Raw genomic sequence first — 18,964 nt, forward strand, 5'->3', positions numbered from 1 at the left:
TAGAATTATGACTATTGTAATTTAACACTTGTCTTTTTTTCATCTGTTCTACGTTTAACAGATTGCTCCCTCCACAATTTCCTCAGGAAAAACCAGTGATCAGTGTTTATCCACCCATACGACATCACTTAATGGATAAACAAGGGGTATATGTTACCTCTCCATTAGTAAACAATGTAAGTATATAGTATAATTTATTTCAGAGTAGTATAACAGGTATATTACTTTACTACTACATATTTTAGAAATCTAAAATGCATTTAAAATCTCATTTGGAATAAGTAATTTTCCAAAAAAAAAAAAAAAGGTCACTGTATCTAAAGATAATACTGATTTGAAGGTTATTTGTTTTCTGTGATGAGGACCTGTTAATGTTAGAACTTTGTTTCACAGTAGATTTTTCTGTAGTTGTTAAGAGGGGATAAAATTCAAATATGCCTTAAAGTTCTTAGGATACATAAATGACTGATTAATGTGAAGGACTATAACTTAAATGTACTCTCAGTATTGACCTTTAAACCTTCAAATTATTTTTTTAAAATGTGGAAATATTTTAGCTCTGTTGTTGGTTAAATAGATTTTCAATTGATTTATGGTATTGAGTCTATAGGAAAATATTGTAAGTTATAGATAGCTAATCTGGTCATTTGACACAATATCCTTTGTTTTTCATTCAATTCTTGATGTGCAGAAGTAGATTTAAGATTAAGTTTTAGAATGACATTATCCTAATAAGACTGACTCTGGAATTGATTTTGATCATTCTGTATTGCTGTTAATTTTAGTTTACAATGCACTCAGATCTTGGAAAAATTATTCAGAGTCTATTGGATGAGTTTTGGAAGAATCCTCCAGTTTTAGCTCCTTCTTCAACAGCATTTCCATAGTAAGTATATTTATACCAAAAAAAAGAGTTTGTATAGATTTATTTTTATTTACTTTTATCAAAGTAATCATAATATAGTTTAAATTTTCCAAATGATATTAAAAGGCAGTTCTCTTCATTCCCACCTTCACACAGATATATTCATACTTTTCAGAGGCAACTGTGTTTTCTTCTTTTAGCAGCGTTCCCAATATTTACCTCCATCTTTCTGAATAATTTAAACATAGTATATACATACACGTCTTGATTCTTTAATTTTAGGTATTATATACATCAACTTCCTGTTATGATTGATGAGGATTTTAATTATCTTTATCTTTCATAATGTTCCTTTCCCCTCATTTTCTTAGTGACCGATACCATGATCTTAAATTCATTTTGGTATTTTCATTACTTTGATTCTGTAAATATTCCCCATTGCTGAGCCAAGTACTTTGTTATGATTACATTTTCTTTATGGTATAATTTTTTGCTTTTTCTGGAGTTAATAATTCCTTTTGTTTTTCCATTGGTTGTTTTATCTTTTTAATTTTCCACATCTTTCAGCAGCTCTGAAAAAGACCTCTCAGATTATTTTTCCCCATCATCACACTGTGATGACATGTATTTTCTTGTGAATCTGCAGTTTGGTTAGAGATTACTGGAAATAACTTGGTTTTGTTCCACTTTTTGCATTAGCTATCGTGGCTTGAAGTCTGGGGGTTGGAATCCTCTGAAGGCTCACTTAATTTTCATGTCTGGCGGTTAAAGTCAGTCACAAAGTCCCACCCAGGTTCAAAAGGGAGGAAAGAGATTCCATCTCTTGATAGAGATGGAATGATGATCCACAGATCAAGAGCTCTGTGGATATTTTGGAAAATACAGTCTGTCACAGTTCTAAAATATAGCCTTTACTTGCAGATGAGCAGTTTTTTCAGCCTGCTTTCAGCATTATAGAAATTAAGGGTCCATAGGCCACTTTTCATTTGATATTGTCTCTCTCTCCTTTAGACCAAGATGATAAAATTACTTAAATGTATTTGTGGTTTTCTTATGAATCCACTTTTTCATTCATTTCTTTAGACAAAAATAATACCACAAGTTTGCGAAATAAGCCATTGGGCTTCCCATCAGGCTGCTGAGAAACAACTTCCTTAAGATTCTTAGAAGCCCTAGAAAGCCTTTTTTTCCTTACCAGATAGTTCTCTAAGGCACTACCTCAGTTTTTCAGATGGGTTAACAAAGGATCTTCCAGCCCACCCTGGGTTTCATCTCTTTAAAGCTCTTTCTTAATTTGAGACTTTTGGAGAAGGCAGGAATGAGAGACATTTTTTATTTTTTTAAACCCAGGAAACCTTCTTTCTTTATTTTTAGCAATTCTTTCTTTTTCTCTTCTCTCAGGTTTTATTGCAGCCAACTGGAAGTAAGGTGGCACCCTTAACACTGGCTGGTCTCCTTAGCTAGATCATCCAGTTCAGTAAATACAGGCACACTGTGGATTCTGTTCCCAATCACCACAATAAAGTGAAAATCACAGTAAAGTGAATGAAATGAATTTTGGGGTTTCCCAGTGCATATAAAAGTGATGTTTGCACTATACTGTAACCTATTAAGTATGTGATAGCATTATGTTAAAAAAAATGTACGTGAAGGGGAGAGAGGTGAAGATGGTGGAGTAGGAGGATCCTAGCTTACCTTCTAGGAATACAGCTAGGTAACACTCATATCTGCATGAGTGATCCAGAAAATGACCTGGAGACTGGCAGGATGAACTCCACAACCTAAGGGCCACATCAAAGAAGGTCAGATGCGATTTACTGTGGTTGTTTCTGGACGAGAGGAAGCCAGGAGTACAGTGAGTGGCGAGAAACAGGTGATCACACCAGGAACCCCGCACGGGGATGACAACGAACCCCCAAAACATTTGGCTTTGAAAGTGAGAGAGGTCGAATTTTGTGAGTTCTTAGAACCAATGGAACTTAAAGCCTAGAATTCTGAAAATCTGCAGGTTCGGTTCTGGGAAAGCCGGGAGGGCCTCGGGAAGTGGAGTCCCTGCTCCTAAAGGGGCAGCACTCCAAACAGCCTGAACAGATACAGCAGAGAATCAGCAATTTGAAAAATGTCTGGAGCACATGGAAGGGAGAGTGATTTATTCATCACAGAGCTTGTCCAGAGACATGAGGATCTCAGAGAGACCCCTTAGAAAAAAGGAGCTGGCATATGAGTCCTGCCCCTCACCTTAAAGACATGCCATCTTTGGGAAGCAGTGAGACACTGACACTCCCTACCTAACTTGCTTATACCAAGCCCTGCCCAGCGTGCTTCGTTGGATCCACCCTCCTAGTCACACTTGCCTCAGTCCTAGCACTGTGGGGTCCCTCCCCCAGAAGACCTGCACAACCCTCGCCAACACCTTGACTCCTAACGCATGCATTTTGCAGGGCATCAATCCTTGTAGCAAGCACGGTGGCAGGTGCAAGAAAAGCCTGAGGCGCATCTTAAAAGTACATGCCCCACCCAAGCACTCTGCAGATCTGCTTCGGCTGACCCAGGCCCAACAGTAGAGGCTCCAGGTCTTACTTAGCAGGCCGACCAGTGCACCCCACTCCTACTGGGGATAAAACACTGCCCACAGCAGGCAAAGAGCCACTGCAGAAAACTGGACTGAAGAGAAAAGTGGCAAGAAAGCAACAGGGCACACACAACACACATAGGAGACACACCCTGAACTGCCAGGTCCTGGAGAACAGGGGGCCTTGCACTGCAAAGCCCTACAGGACTTCTTAGTCATAAAATATTACCTTCAAGAGCAAGAGACATAGCTGACTTTTCTAACACAGAAACAGACACAGACAGGTAGACAAAATGAGACAGAGAAATATGTCCCAAGTGAAAGAATAGGACCATACCACAGCAGGATAGCCAAGTAAAACGAATGTAAGTAATATGCCTCATAGAGAACCTAAAGTATTGATCATCATAAAGATACTCACTGGACTTAAGAAGAGTAGAGGACATCAGGGAGACCCTTAACAAAGAGATGGAAAAGAACCAATCAGAGATGAAGAACACAATATATGAAATTTAAAATGCACTTGATGGAATAAATAAAGAGGATAGATGAAATACAGGGACAAATTAATGATCTAAAAGACAGAATAATGGAAAGTAACCAAGCCGTATGAATGAGAGAAGAAAAATGTATGCAGATTGGGGGTAGTTTTAGGGAATTCAGTAACTAGCAAGCAAAATAACATTCACATTATGGAGATCCCTGAAAAAGGAGAGAGAGAAAAGGGGGCAGAAATTTTATTTGAAGAAATAATAACAGAAAACTTAATCTGGGGAAGAAAATGAATATCCAGATCCAGGAGGCACAGAGATCCACCCAGAAACTCAACCCAAGGAGGTCCCATTCCAAGACACATAGTAGTTAAAATGGCAAAAAGTAGTGATAAAGAAAGAATGTTAAAAGCAGCAAGAGAAAACAAGATGGTTGCATACAAAGAAACCCCATAAGGGTATTGGTGGATTTTTCATCAGAAACTTCGACTATATTATGCCATTCTCTTCTGACCTACAAAGTTTCTGATGTGCTAAGTTTCTAAAATGCTAAAAGGGAAGACTCTGTAGCCTAGAATACTCTATCCAGCAAAGCTATCATCCAGAATAGAAGGAGAGATAAAGAGTTTCTCAGAAAAACAAGAATAAAGGGGTTCATGACTGCTAAACCAGCCCTACAAAAAATATAAAATGGGACTCTGAGTCTATAAATGAGTGTATAGCAGATGAGTGTATCTATAAAAAATCAGGGGTTCACAAAAGGATGTAAAATATGAAACCAGATACCTAAAATGTTTAGGGAAAGGAATAAGAAATGGGTCCAAACTTAAATGACCATCAACTTAATATAGACTGCTGTATGCAGAAAATGTTATACAAACCTAGTGGTAACCACAAATTAAAAATCAGTAATAGATAAGCAAGGAATAGAGAGAAAGGAATCCAAGTGTATCACTAAAGAAAATCAGCAAACCATGAAGGAGACAAGAGAAGAAAGGATTAGAGAAAAACTAAAGACACAACCGTAAAACAAGTAACAAAATGGCAATAAATACATAACTATCAGTAATTACTTTGAGTGTAAATGAACTAAATGGTCTAATCAAAAGACATGGGATGACAGAATTTATTAAAAAAAAAACAAAAAACAAGACCCATATATCTGCTGCCTGAACAGATTCATTTCAGCCTTAAAAACAGCAGCAGATTGAAAGTGAGGGGATGGAGAAACATTTACCTTGCAAATGAATGTCAAAAGAAAGGCAGAGTAGCTATACTTATATTAGACAAAATAGACTTTTAAAACAAGGACTGATAAGATATCAAAAAGAACACTATATAATAATAAAGGGGACAATCTAACAAGAGAATATGACAATTATAAATATTAATGCACCCAACTTGGGAACACCCAAATACATAAAACAGTTAATAACAAATATAAAGGAACTAAATGATATTAATACAAGAATTGTAGGGGATTTTAACACCCCACTTAAATCAACAATCATGTCACCCAAACAGAAAATCAAGGGAACAGTGGCTTTGAATGGCATATTGAACCAGATTAATTTAACAGATATATTTTAGGAACATTCCATCCTAAAGTAGGAGAATACATATTCTTTTCAAGTGCACATAGAACTTTCTCTAGAATAGATCACATATTAGGCCACAAAACAAGTCTCAACAAGTTCAAAAAGATTGAACTCATACCAAGCATCTTTTCTGACCGCAGTACTCTGAAACTAGACATCAACCACCAGAAAAAAATCTGGAAAGAGCAAATACATGGTAACATGCTGCTAAACAGTGAATGGGTCAACCAAGAAATCAAAAAAGGAATAAAAAGTTACATGGAAACAAATGAAAATGAAAACACAATGATCTAAGATCTTTGGGATGTAGCAAAAGTGGTTCTAAGAGGGAAGTTTATAGCAATATAGACCTACCTCAAGAAGCAAGACAAACTTCAAACAACTTAATCATATTTAATGGAGCTAGAAAAAGAACAAAACTGAAAACCAGTAGAAGGAAGAAAATAATAAAGATTAGAGCAGAAATAAATAATAAACTAAAAAAAAAAAGTAGAACAGATCAGTGAAACTCAGAAGCTGTTTCTTTAAAAAAATCAGTAAAACTGATAAACCCCTAGATTCATCAGGAGAAAAAGAGAAAGGACTCAAACAAAATCTTCTGCAGCTTCCTCCCCCTCTCTTAGCCTTCATAGAACTGAAGTGTTAGGACCTTGCTGTGGATTAGGCTTTGGCTTAAGGGGATGTCATGGCTGATTAATCTTCCACCTAATCCACTAAAATTTTCTCCACATCTGCAGTAAGGCTGTTTCACTTTATTATTTTGCATGTTCATTGGAGTACCACTTCTGATTTCTTTCAAGAAGCCTTCCTTTCCACTTACAAGTTGGCTGTCTGGCCCAAGGGGCCTAGCTTTTAGCCTGTCTCAGTTTTCGTTTTCTTTTGTTTTGTTTTGTTTTAACATTCCATCCTCACTAAGCTTAATCACTCTGATTTAAAGTGGGAGACATGTGAGTCTCACTTTCATTTGAGTATTTAGAGGCCATTGTTATTAATTGGCCTAATTTTATGTCTCAGGGAATAGGGAGGCCCAGGGAAAGAGAGGCAGATGGGGAACAGCTGGTCAGTGGAGCAGTCAGAACACACGTTTATGGATGAAGTTCACTTTCTTATATGAGTGCAGTTCATGACACTCTAAAACAGTTGACATAGTAACTTCAAAAATCACTGATCATAGATCACCATAACAAAAATAATAATGAAAAAGTGTGAAATACTGTGAGCATATCAAAATGTGACACAGAGATACGAAGCGAGCAAAGATTCAGTATCTGTGAAGCATAATAAAATGAGTTAAGCCTGTACATTGTCTACTTTCCCCATTATCGCAGGCAACATTGTTGGTACCTTTCTACTAATACATAACAAGGTTCCCATTCCAACATTTTCCTCACTTTCCTGTAAGTGCTCTTTGACCAGTCCTCCAAGGCCCTCAAGCTACTGTTAACCTTCTCTGTAAGGGTACATTTGGCTTTCACCTGTCAGGTTCCAAAGCCCCTCCCACTTTTAGATTTCTCTCTCTCTTTTTTTTTTTTTTTAATATTTTATTTATTTATTTATTTGACAGACAGAGATCACAAGTAGGCAGAGAGGCAGACAGAGAGGAAGGGAAGCAGGCTCCCTGCTGAGCAGAGAGCCAGACGTGGGGCTTGATCCCAGGACCCTGGGATCATGACTCGAGCCAAAGACAGGGGCTTCAATCCACTGAGCCACCCAGGCACCCCACTCTCTCTCTCTTTTTAATATCATAGCAGCTTTCCACTTCTAGGTGCTAAAATCTGTTCTCGCAACTAAGGCTTCATAACAAATTACCCTGCAAATTTTGGCTGAAAATGTTGCACACATGATTTTTGCTTACTAATCTTCATCTCTGGAAGGGTTCATCAGAGAGCTCTTGTATGCTCTGCTTATCATCGGTGAGCTCTCACCCTATCATCAGATGGCCTAACCTAGGGATGCCGGATGGATTATACCTACGTGTGACCTCTCTCCATGGCCTAGGCTACCTTACAACATAATGGTGGTCCTTAGAATGAACATCTTGAGAGCTATGAGGAAGTCATATTGCCTTTTATGACTTGGATGCTGAAGTCATTCACTGTTACTTTTGCTGCATTCACTTTGTTGAGGCAGTCGCAATGTCCTAATTGGTTTCAAGGGTAGGAAAATGGGTTTTTCTTCTTGGTTGGTGGAGAGGTAAGGTTCTGAAAGAGCATAAGACCAGAAATATTGGTGTGTCCAATGTTTGAAAATACAGTATGCCACAGATTCTTAGAAGACAAAATTTGAGACTTAAAAAAAAATCTGTAAATGTCTTTAATATATCCTTCAGAGTTAAAAATCTGTATAGTTCAAATTCTAAGCTAAAGTGCTTTTCCATTCAGAATTTTGAAGATGTTGCTATATTGTCAGTATGGCTTCTATTACTGCAAATTGTCCAATGCCATTTTGATTTCTTTTTTTTTTTTTAAAGATTCTATTTATTTATTTGACAGTCGGAGATTACAAGTAGGCAGAGAAGCAGGCTGAGAGGAGGAGGAAGCAGGCTCCCTGCTGAGCAGATGTGGGGCTCGATCACAGGACCCTGGGATCATGATCTGAGCCAAAGGCAGAGGCTTTAACCCACTGAGCCACCCAGGCGCCCTGTTTTTGTTCTTTCTTAATGTCAAGCAGTTAACCGTTTTCTCTTATGACTTTGGAATTTGGGAACACGGAAAGTCCTTTCCCACCCCAAGCTTATTATTTCTCAATAATTTCTTCTGATTCTGGTAAGATGTGGTTTTAAGCATTTAAATCTTTGATAAATTTGGTTTTTATCCTGTTCTGAATATAATGATCTGTCTCCAATTCAGTTTTTTCCAGGGTCCCAACACTGATCTTTTTTTCAATTTATTTCACATCTGTCTTCTATCCTTATTCCCTTATGTGTTTGGGGCTTTTTCTGGATTTTATATTCAATTCCATTGATCTGCATATCCATTTACCACTATTTGCTCTAAAAAAAAGTTGTCTTTTCCTTTTTTTTTAATTGTAAAGGTTTTATAATTTCTTTTGCTTATTCTCTTCTTAACCCTCCTTCAGATACTTTTCTTTCTATAATTATCCATATGAACTTTAGTATCATTGTATGTTTCAAAATTCATAGTAATTATTTTCCAGCATAATTCCAGTTCCTGTTAATTTATGTCATTAAATGAAACAGTAATACTCCGGTTTAAAAATTGTTCAAACTTCATATATTTTGGAATGTATTTCACTACACTGATATGTGTGTTTTCCAACACCACCAAGTAATTCTCCAGTTGTCAGCAGATAGTGACTGAGCTTCCTATAAATTTAATTCAGTTCTGATGCTCTCTCCATTAAGATAGGGTCAGTTTCCATGAGTTAAGGCTCAGTCTTAGAAGACTGCTTCGCTTCGAACACCAGTCAAATCCAGAGGTTGCTTATCTGCTTCTGACCCACTGACTATAAAATCAGACCCCCCTCAGGTTCCATTAATGTGTTAGAGCTGCTCACAGGGCTCAGAGAAATACTTATGTTTACCAGTTTATTATAAAAGGGCATTATGAAGGGTGCAGATGAATAGCCATGTGAAGCCATGCACAGGACAAGACCGGGAGAGTCCCATTATGTAGAAGCTTCTTTCCCCATGGGCCGGGATGCACCACCCTCCCACCATGTGGACGCTTCACCAACAACAGTTTGTCGGATCTTATTGTTCAAGAGTTTTCACAGAGCTTAGTTTGCGGCCCCTTATTCCCTGAGGTTGGCGGGTTTAGCTGATCATCATTCCAGCCCTTCATCATTATGTCTTTCTAGTGACGTACACCATCCTGACTACATAGGAGCCCAGACAGAGTCACCATTAATCTTTTTGAGTTACTGTTTTCAGTTTTTTGGATAAATCCCAGAAGTAGAATTGCTGGATCATATGGTAATTCTATTTTTGATTTTTTTTTTTTTTTTTGAGGAACCTCCAGACTATTTTCCACGGTGGCTGCACCAATTTACGTTCCCACCAAGAGTATGCAAGGGTTTCCTGTTCTCCACATCTTCCACAATCCCTTACTTCTTGTCTTCTTAGTGATAGCCATTCTAACTGGTGTCACATGATATTTCATTGTGGTTTTGATCTGGATTTTCGTGATGATTAGTGATGTTGAACATCTTTGTATGTATCTGTTGACCATCTGTATGTTATCTTGTAAAAAATATTTATTAATACCGCCTGCCCATTTTTTAACTGGACTATGTTTTGCTATTGTAGGATTTCTTTACAGAGTTTGGGTACTAACTGTCGATTATCAGATATATTATTGCAAATATCTTCTCCCATTTAGTAAGATGCCTTTTTGTGTTGTTGGTAGTTTCTTTTGCTGTGCAGAAGTTTTTTAGTTTGATATGGTCCCACTTGCTTATTTTTGCTTTTGTTGCCTTTGCTGTTAGTTTCAGATGAAAAGAATGATCAAGACCAATTTCAAGAATCTTACTTCCTGTGTTTTCTTCTAGGAGTTTAATGGTTTCAGGTCTTAAATTTAAGTCTTTAATCCACTTTGAATTAATTTTCATACATGCTGTAAGGGAATGGTAATTTCATTCTTTTGAATGTGGCCATCCATTTTCCCCAGTAGGGTTGACTGTCCTTTCCCCATTGTATATTCTTGGCTACAGTATATGTATGTTTATTTCTGGGTTCTGTATTCAATCCCATTGATCTATTTGTACAGTTTTATGCCAGTAACATTCTGTTTTGACTGCTAGTATAGTTTCAAATCAGAGATCTTTTTTTTTTTTTTTTCATTTTGCTGCTCTGATTGGGTGAGTTTCTCTTCCCTGTCTTTGAGTACACTCATTTCTTCTGCTTTATTCAGTCTGCTTTTGAAATCCTCTAGTGGCTTTTTTTTTTTTTTTTTTAACCTTTGTGACTTCTGTTTGGTCCTTTCTTATATTTTTTATCTCTTTGTTGAAGTTCTTACTGTGTTCATCCATTCTTCCCCAAAGTTCATTGAACATATAACACTTTGAACTCTTATCAGGTAAATTACTTATTTCCATTTTATTACATTTCCCCCCCTGAAGTTTTTGTTCATTTGTTTTGAACCTATTTTTCTTTTTCTACATTTTTCCTTGACTCTCTATGTTGGTTTCTATGCATAAGATAAAACAGCCACTTCTCCCAGTCTTGAGGACTGCACTAGGAAATGAACCTTATCATTCAGCCCTGCCCTACTTCTTGATTATCTCAAAAATCGTTGTATTGTTCAAGAAGCCTATTATATTTTTAACAGCTCCCAGTATTTGAGGGTGTACCAGGACCTGAGAGGATCTCAGCTAGTCCCTGGATTCAGGCTGATTAGAAGCCAAACCCTCAGCCAGACCCTCAGGTAGCTGTTTTTAAAGTATGCAAATATAGACAGTCCCCTGGGGCTGCAAGTGTAGGCCAGCTGGCCACCAGAGCCAGGTGATCTGGAGGTCTGGTCCCTGGGGAGAGTTGCAAAATTAGGGCCCCAAATGATTGTATAAGCTTCTTTCTGGAAGATACTGGTGAGCTGGAGTGAGACTGAGGGAGTATGCCGAGCTGGCATCCCCCAACCTATGTTTCCTGGGAGTGCCTCCCTAGGCCCCTAGTTGTATGTCAGACCAGAAGCCTTCTCATCAAGCCAAAGCTTTTAGACATGTTTATCAGACTCTTTCACAGGAGGACTAGGGATGTATTCAATTTGCTCTCTGTGCAGTGCCTTGGGGATGGTAGCCTGCCAACAATTAACTGTCTCATCGTTTTACAGTTGCATAGGACCCAGGAATGCAAGCCTCAGTCTCCAGAGTCATGCCCTCAATGGGTATCTCGTGGATGGCAGCCACCAAACCTGGGGCACCAGCCATAAAAACCAAGCACCATATGTACATGGGAGCTTCCTTCCAAGAGATACTGGTGCTGTGGAGTGTGACAGAGGGAGAACATGTAAAGAACACCCACCACCCTTTGGCCCTAGAGCATATCCCAGTGGGTCCTGGATGGGGGTTAAATTAGATACCTGTCCCTCAAGCTGACACTTTAAGATTAGGAAATGAGACTCTTCCATCTAAAATCTGGGTGCCTCTCAAACAGCTGTTTCTGTGCTAGCTCCTGGGGTAGATTCTTTGGTTTTTGAGCTAGATGTTTTGGGGGCTGTTCTTTGAGAAGAAGGGCTTAAAAGATGGACTGCTACTGTGGGGTTTAAACTCTTTTTTCTTCAGGAAGAAGCTTCAGGTTTTGAGTTTTCTCCTGTTTATAGGTCTCTATGTCGAGGTTTGGGTTTACAGTGAGGTTATATCTCAGGCTTTCCTACTTCAATATCGATTTTTCATATTTGCTAGATTTGTAGGAGCTGTACAACTAAATTTTAGGGCTTTTTTTTCTTGGGGAAATTGTTCCATATTCCTGTAGATTTAGTGTGTTCATGGGAGGAGGTGATTTCAAGGTCTTGCTATCTTGTCATCTTGAACCAGGACCCAGATATTTATTTCATTGTGAAAATAAGTATTGCTTTCTGATTCAATCCCAAGTGCTGTACCACTTTTTCTAATCTATATACTTAGTTTTTTGTATGTATTTATTTTTTGTATTTTAACATTTTTAGTAGTTCTTATATACATTTAACTATTTTCCTTTTCCTAGAAAAGCAGTCATGACTTTCAGTTATATTTTTCCAAATAAAGTGAGAGCTACTGTTCAAACAACCTGTCTTGAATACATTTCCTGGATTAAATGTTCTCCATTCTCTTTATGAAGACAATGGTTGATGGTAATAGAATGCTCAAAACTCAAAAAGAGCTTGTCTGTTCACTTCTATGACTAGTTGAATTATATGTTTTCCAAAACACTTTACTTTTTTATGGAAACCATACTTCTATTTGGGGAGTCACATTTTATCAATAAATAGAATATTTAATTCAGTTACATGATTATAGTAACAAGATTCTGTCTCTATTGCGTGACCATTGTTAGAACAATTTGGGAATAATTTTATAAGTTTACCCCTAAAGTCTAATGTTTTTTTTTTTCCTGTTTTTTCTCTTTAGCCTATATAGTAATCCAGGTGGGATGCCTCCTTATGCCTCTCAGGGTTTCCCATTTCTTCCTCCATATCCCCCACAAGAAGCTAACAGGACGATCACTTCTTTATCTGTTGCTGACACTATTTCTTCTTCAACAACAAGTTATACACCAGCCAAACCTGCTGCTCCTTCTTTTGGCATCCTTTCAAATCTGCCATTACCTGTTCCTACAACAGACACTTCAGCACCGGTGGGTATCTTCAGTTTTCTATATTTTTGTATCCTTAGATTTATTATATGCCTTCTCTTGCCAGCCACTAAGTAAGGCACAAAACATAAAAAGATTAAATCACATTTTCAACTCAAATAACAAACTCAGAGTAGAGCAGCAAGTTATCAAATAATTGCAAATAAGAAACTTCCAGTAAAGTAGAAGAGTCTAGAGTTAATGGTGAAGACAGATGAGGAAACTGTCAGTGCTCCCAGGAACTGAGGTAGACCTAGAAAGGATGCTTTTATAAAAACTGTGTTTCTGTTCTTTCACGACTTTATCCTTAGCGCCTCAAACCACACCTGATAGCATATAGTAGGTGCTCACTTAAAATGAGGCAGATAAATTAATATATTTGTTTGTTTAAGGCCAGTTTTTGATAGATGGTAATTAATTTGTCAGGATGAAAGGGGTTATATAAAGCTTTCCATAAAGAGGCAATAGTATTAAGAAAGTTGCAGAGGCATAAACCAAATTGCATATTTGTGAAACTGCCTTTAATAGATCTCTCTAGCTGTCATGTAGGAAATAGGCAAAGGCACAAAAAGTGATCACCTAAGAGACATAGGTATCAGATTGTGGAGAATCTGTTCTCTACCTGCTCAGGCCTTCAGGTGTCTCATTGATTTAAAAAAAAAAAAAAAATGTCTGTTCTTAAATAAGCTGGTAACTGTTGGCATGTGGAATGTTACTGAGAGACTAATATTTTATGAATAGAACATAAATGATTTTAAAACCTTTGTTTTAACCTTAAGTGAGTATCACCCATAGTAATACTAAAATATTATAAACCTTATTATATCCAGCTTTACTAATTTTAGTGTTTATAATAATTTAGATTAGGCACAAGTGGACTTTGTTTTTCCGATACCTTCATCATTGTATTAATGAATTGTGAACAGATATTGTGAATATCATGAATTACAGTTCGTAGGATAAAATTACAAGAGAACTTTTCAAGGATCCTCAGTTTTAAAAAGTCATTTATAAAACAATGGATTACCTATTCCATTACCTAATAAACAATGGATACTTATTATCTACGCTGTCTTGTCAAATTTAGTGATGTAACTATTCAGGCTTTTTCAATTTACTACATTTTTTAAAATTCAGTATCTCTTATGTGAGGCAAATGTATTCATATATATGTTAATGAAATCCACAGATAATTTTTTACATTTGTCACAGATACAATTAAGCATTTTATTTAACAATTATATGTGTGCCCGAGAAAGAGGTCACACAGGTACTCACATGAATCTCACCCAAAGAAAACAAAAAAAATTTAACCCTCTATTTATAAAGTACACTGAAAAAATAATAGTAAAGAAAGAAGGGGAGAATAAGGACAATGTAAAGTGCAAAGATGAGGTGATAATAAAACATGGGATATGGTACATTAAAAATTAAGTTTATAAGTAAATAGGAGCAGTCAAAAAGATGGCTAAAACTTAATACCATTTCAAACTCTCTTTAGGTAAGCCAAGATGGTTTTGGTTACAAGATGCCAGATATCCCTGATACATTTCCCGAACTCTCAGAACTAAGGTAAAAAACTTGAAATGTCAGTATTCATTACCTATTTGACAATGAGGAATACAAACCAGATCATTATTTTCATACCCATATTAAAGAAAGAGAGTTTTTAAATCCTCACTATTTGTATATTGTGATTGTCTTAGCAGGAAAGCTATATATAAATCAGTTTTATGTTGTCTAGTTTGTATTTATTGAGTGACATAGCATGTACCCAGGAATTTTTCTAGATGATGGAAATGAGGTAATAGTTACCAGGATGACAATGTTGTTCTCTCTTGAGGGTTACAGTATTGTGAAAACTATTTCTCAATACATCATCCCTGGTGATTTCAAATATTTTTTGGCTTATTTTAGACTTTTTTGTTGTTTCTTTTGTAAGTAAAACTTGTACATAGAGGAACACATTAATGTTCTCATAAAGTAATAAACACAGTGTTTTTACAGAGCCAAATTGTATTCAAACTGATGGCACATAAGTTTGTAATATTTGAGTTTAAGGTACTATTTTTCGTAGAACACTGCTTCTCTAAGATGCTTCATGAAAAAATTGTTTTGTGGCTACTCAACTTTGGGAAGCATTGCATCCTTTATACCCCATTGAAGGTTGATAATACTGATAAGGCTGTTACTACTAAGACTTCGGAGTATAATTTAAAAAAAATTTTTCTAATTCTTTTTGTCTCTGGGATATATCCCACCAGGGATACACAGCCACATACCCATGAGAAATCCTACAGTTTAAAAAAAAATTTTTTTATAAAACCCAGTGTTTTATAATCATTTTTAGGAAGTAGTGGCTCATTATTTTCTAATAATAGTGAGGGTTTACAATATATCACATACATGTTAAGGTTTCCTATGAATTGTAATGCTTGCAGAAACCCCAGGAAGTAGGCACTATTACTGTTCAATGTTCTAAAGGATTCTTTTTTCTTCCTTCTTTTAAAAAAAAATTATTAAAATGTCACATTATATTATTATCCATGTTATGTATATTATATCATTATATATTTATTGAGGAAATTCCTTATTTGTCTTGTAGAATTTTCTGTATCTTCTTTTTGCTTTATTGCATCCTTGTGGTACCACTGAAGATGATCTTCTCTTTCCTGTATTTCTTTCTCTTGGTAGCTAGGTCTAGAGTTTTAATTAGATTTAGGTTCAGTTTTATCAAATCACTAATAAGCCATTGAGCATAAACCTACACAATGTTCTATATCAATTATATCTCAATGCTGAAAAAAAAAACCAGGTTCAGTTCTTTAGTCCCAGGTACTTACATCATACTTCCTATTACATCATGTAAGGCAACAGTGATGTCTGGTTGCCCAATTTTTAGTGACGTTAAGATTGAAACAGGTGAAACCCCTGAAATCACTGGCAGTCCATTATTTCATTAAGGATTGCAAATGTGATTTTCTGCTGCCAGAATCAGCCAGAATTCTGTGAAGAAGAACTTTCTATATCAACTATTTAGGTTTTTTTGAAATACACTTCATATAGAAATGGAAAGATAAATCCTTATTTTTTTGTTTTTCAACTTTCAGAATAATGAGTTGATGTACAAACAAGCTCCAAAATTTCTGATAGGCAAGGCTTTTTGTTTTTATGTTTGTAGTTGTTTCTGTGTTATTAAGAACTCATAAATTTTAAACAAATATATTTGATGTGTTTCAGTCTGTTACAGTCCTTATTCTTTTTGATACTTACACAGTTCTATTTTGAGTCCCTAGCAAACTCTTCACTTTGGCTTCTATAGCCTTTCTGATGAAACAAAGATGCCATGGGCTCATCGTGAAATTTCTTTTCCCTGGCCTGAAGTCATTTTTCTGAAAGGCACTTGTTCTTTTTCAAAATTACAATACCAATATTATTACTGTGATTACTAAATTCAGAATAAGAGTTTGTTTTTGTTTTTTATACTTCTTTTGTGTTCTGGTTCTCACACCTGACATGTACAGCCAAATACTGTTTTTTAAAGTCTGAATAATACTTGTCCTGATGATATGTAACTTAGAAAAAAAACAGTATTCCTTTCTTTCCATTTACTCTGAATTTTAGAGACAGCTTTTTTAAAATTAAATTGTTTTAAACATACGATGCTTTTGTATGGATCTGTAGTCAAAACTAATAGATATGTTCAGTAAGGTTTAGCTTCCATTCCTATCCTACCCATCCAGTTCCCTGTTTCACCCTATGGATATTGATTTTTGGTTTTGGTTTAGCCCTCCATGATTGCTTTTCTTTAAATATTTTATGAATAGCTGTACACACATGTATCCATATACTTATCTTTTATTGTGACATATGCCAATTAGCTAAATAGATATGGAAGTTAGCATTATTATGATTGTTCATGAACCCTAGTTTTTAGTATCCTATCTTGATTGGATGCTACTTTCAGACCACTTTATGTTCTCTGTGGTTGATGTTTTATTTGCTTTTAATTTGCCTTCTTTGTGTGTGTTTGTGTGTGTGTAGCTACATAAATGATAGTTCAAAAATGATAGTTCAAAAATTATTTAGAGCCATATCAACTAAAATGGAAATAAAATGGAATAAAATGGAAAAAATGTGAATATTTATCATCATGGAGAAAAACTAGTGACTGATACTCATTAACTTTCTGTTGTGTTTCTAGTGTGTCACAGCTTACAGATATGAATGACCAAGAAGAGATATTACTAGAACAGTTTCTGACCTTGCCCCAACTAAAACAGATTATTACTGACAAGGATGACTTAGTAAAAAGTATTGAAGAGCTAGCAAGTATGTCTTTCCTTACTTCTTAAATTTCCTAAGAAGAATACGATGTTTACCTAGAAATAAACCAGAAATTTGTCTTACAGGAAAAAATCTCCTTTTGGAGCCCAGCTTGGAAGCCAAAAGGCAAACCGTTTTAGATAAGGTAAGTTAGTTATTATTTTAAAGAAGTCCATACAATTTAAAAATACAGTAAAGTAACATTTTAATTTTATCTTTTAGTATGAATTGCTTACACAGCTGAAATCTACTTTTGAAAAGAAAATGCAAAGGCAGCATGAACTTAGTGAGGTAAGGTGTTTAGCTCTTTTCCTTTACCATAGGGATTTTTAATCTCAATATGTGGGAGCCACATTCTTAGTTTCATTATTATCAGAAAGCACTTATTAGGTGTCTGTCTTTATAAGGCTTGATACCTTTAAGTGAGATGAACAGCTGTCATTTATGGGTCATTATACATTATTTGTGCTCATGCAAGGACATATTGGTTCCAAAGCTCAAAAATACAGAAAGCCTCATAAATAACTTAACAAGGAACGTTATTATAAATGCCAGTTTACCTCTTCTAATAAAATCTAACAAAAAACTTGAACTGTAATCTCATTTGTAAACTTATGTACAGCTATCTTAAATGAAAACTTAGAAACTTGAAATGTATATGAAAATTATAAAGTTTAATTTGCCACAAATAATAGATTTTATGCCAGAAATCCAGTTAAATAAAAAATAAAAACCACTTCATAAAATTCAACCCATATTTCTAAAAAATCTTTTTAAAAATGAATAGGATTAAGAAATAAAATCTTTGTCATATCAATAACCAACATCCTCTTTTCTTTAAAATCAGCAATTCTGGAAGGTAAAGTCAATGTAATAAAACAACAAATAGAAAATAAACAGAAAAAATGACAAAGGAGAATATAAATTTATAATGGATCTCAGATAATTTGATCATCCTTTAGAATTAAAGACATAAGAATAATAGCTAACATTGAATAATGATTATGCATCTTTCACTGCACTATGCTATTTTCATATATTGCCTGTTATTTCCACAAAATTCTAGGATATAGGTGTTATTTTTTATAGTACAGATAAGCAGTCTGAGCGAGGGATATTGAATAACTTCCCTGAGGTCATATAAACCGAAAGTATCAGGGTCAGGAATCAAATGTAAGCATTTTAAGAGTGAGTCCTCCCTCACTCTTAACCAGAAGAAAGCCTGAGAGAAGCAACTGAAACACTCTTAGTGGCACATTAGATGCTAAATAAGCTTTTCACAATAGTCACATCATTCTTTATAAATTCATAGTAAGTTAAGAATAGAAATTAAATCCTTAACTTGATAAAGAATATTAAAAACCAACAGCAAGCATCACAATTGCCAGATATTTCCAGGATTCCCTTAATATTAGCAATAAGACAGTGATGCTAGTGATAGGCAAATGAAAGAACAAGAAACTCAATAAGAGAAATATGAATGTCCAGTGGACATGCTGGTATAATAGTTACCCTGTCTTCTTTGCCATTTATATGAGAATTGCTTAAAATGATATTTGAAACACTTAAAAAATAAAACCTTGATTTTTATGTTTGTCTCTACATGTGTTCTCTCAGTCTTTGGAGATGATGAGTCAGACTTCTCTCTCTTTTTTTTTTTTTTTTTAAAGATTTTATTTATTTGACAGACAGATCACAAGTAGGCAGAGAGGCAGGCAGAGAGAGATGGAGAAGCAGGCTCCCCGCTGAGCAGAGAGCCTGATGCAGGACTCGATCCTAGGACCCTGGGATCATGACCTGAGCCGAAGGCAGCGGCTTTAACCCACT

The 18,964-nt window shown here is 35.7% G+C and overlaps 1 protein-coding gene across 1 annotated transcript in view; it reads left to right on the plus strand.

Annotated features, from left to right (window-relative positions):
- VPS37A (VPS37A subunit of ESCRT-I) overlaps positions 1-18,964 on the plus strand; it is a 53,057-nt gene that overhangs the window by 28,651 nt on the left and 5,442 nt on the right. The window contains exons 3-9 of the mRNA XM_032844953.1: positions 62-176; positions 786-886; positions 12,589-12,814; positions 14,313-14,383; positions 17,016-17,143; positions 17,224-17,282; positions 17,360-17,428. Coding sequence (XP_032700844.1) covers positions 62-176; positions 786-886; positions 12,589-12,814; positions 14,313-14,383; positions 17,016-17,143; positions 17,224-17,282; positions 17,360-17,428 — 769 coding nt within the window. The remainder of the gene's footprint in view (positions 1-61; positions 177-785; positions 887-12,588; positions 12,815-14,312; positions 14,384-17,015; positions 17,144-17,223; positions 17,283-17,359; positions 17,429-18,964) is intronic.

Source organism: Lontra canadensis, unplaced genomic scaffold (assembly GCF_010015895.1).
Source record: "Lontra canadensis isolate GAN:19392208 unplaced genomic scaffold, GSC_riverotter_1.0 scaffold159, whole genome shotgun sequence".
NCBI lineage: Eukaryota > Metazoa > Chordata > Mammalia > Carnivora > Mustelidae > Lontra > Lontra canadensis.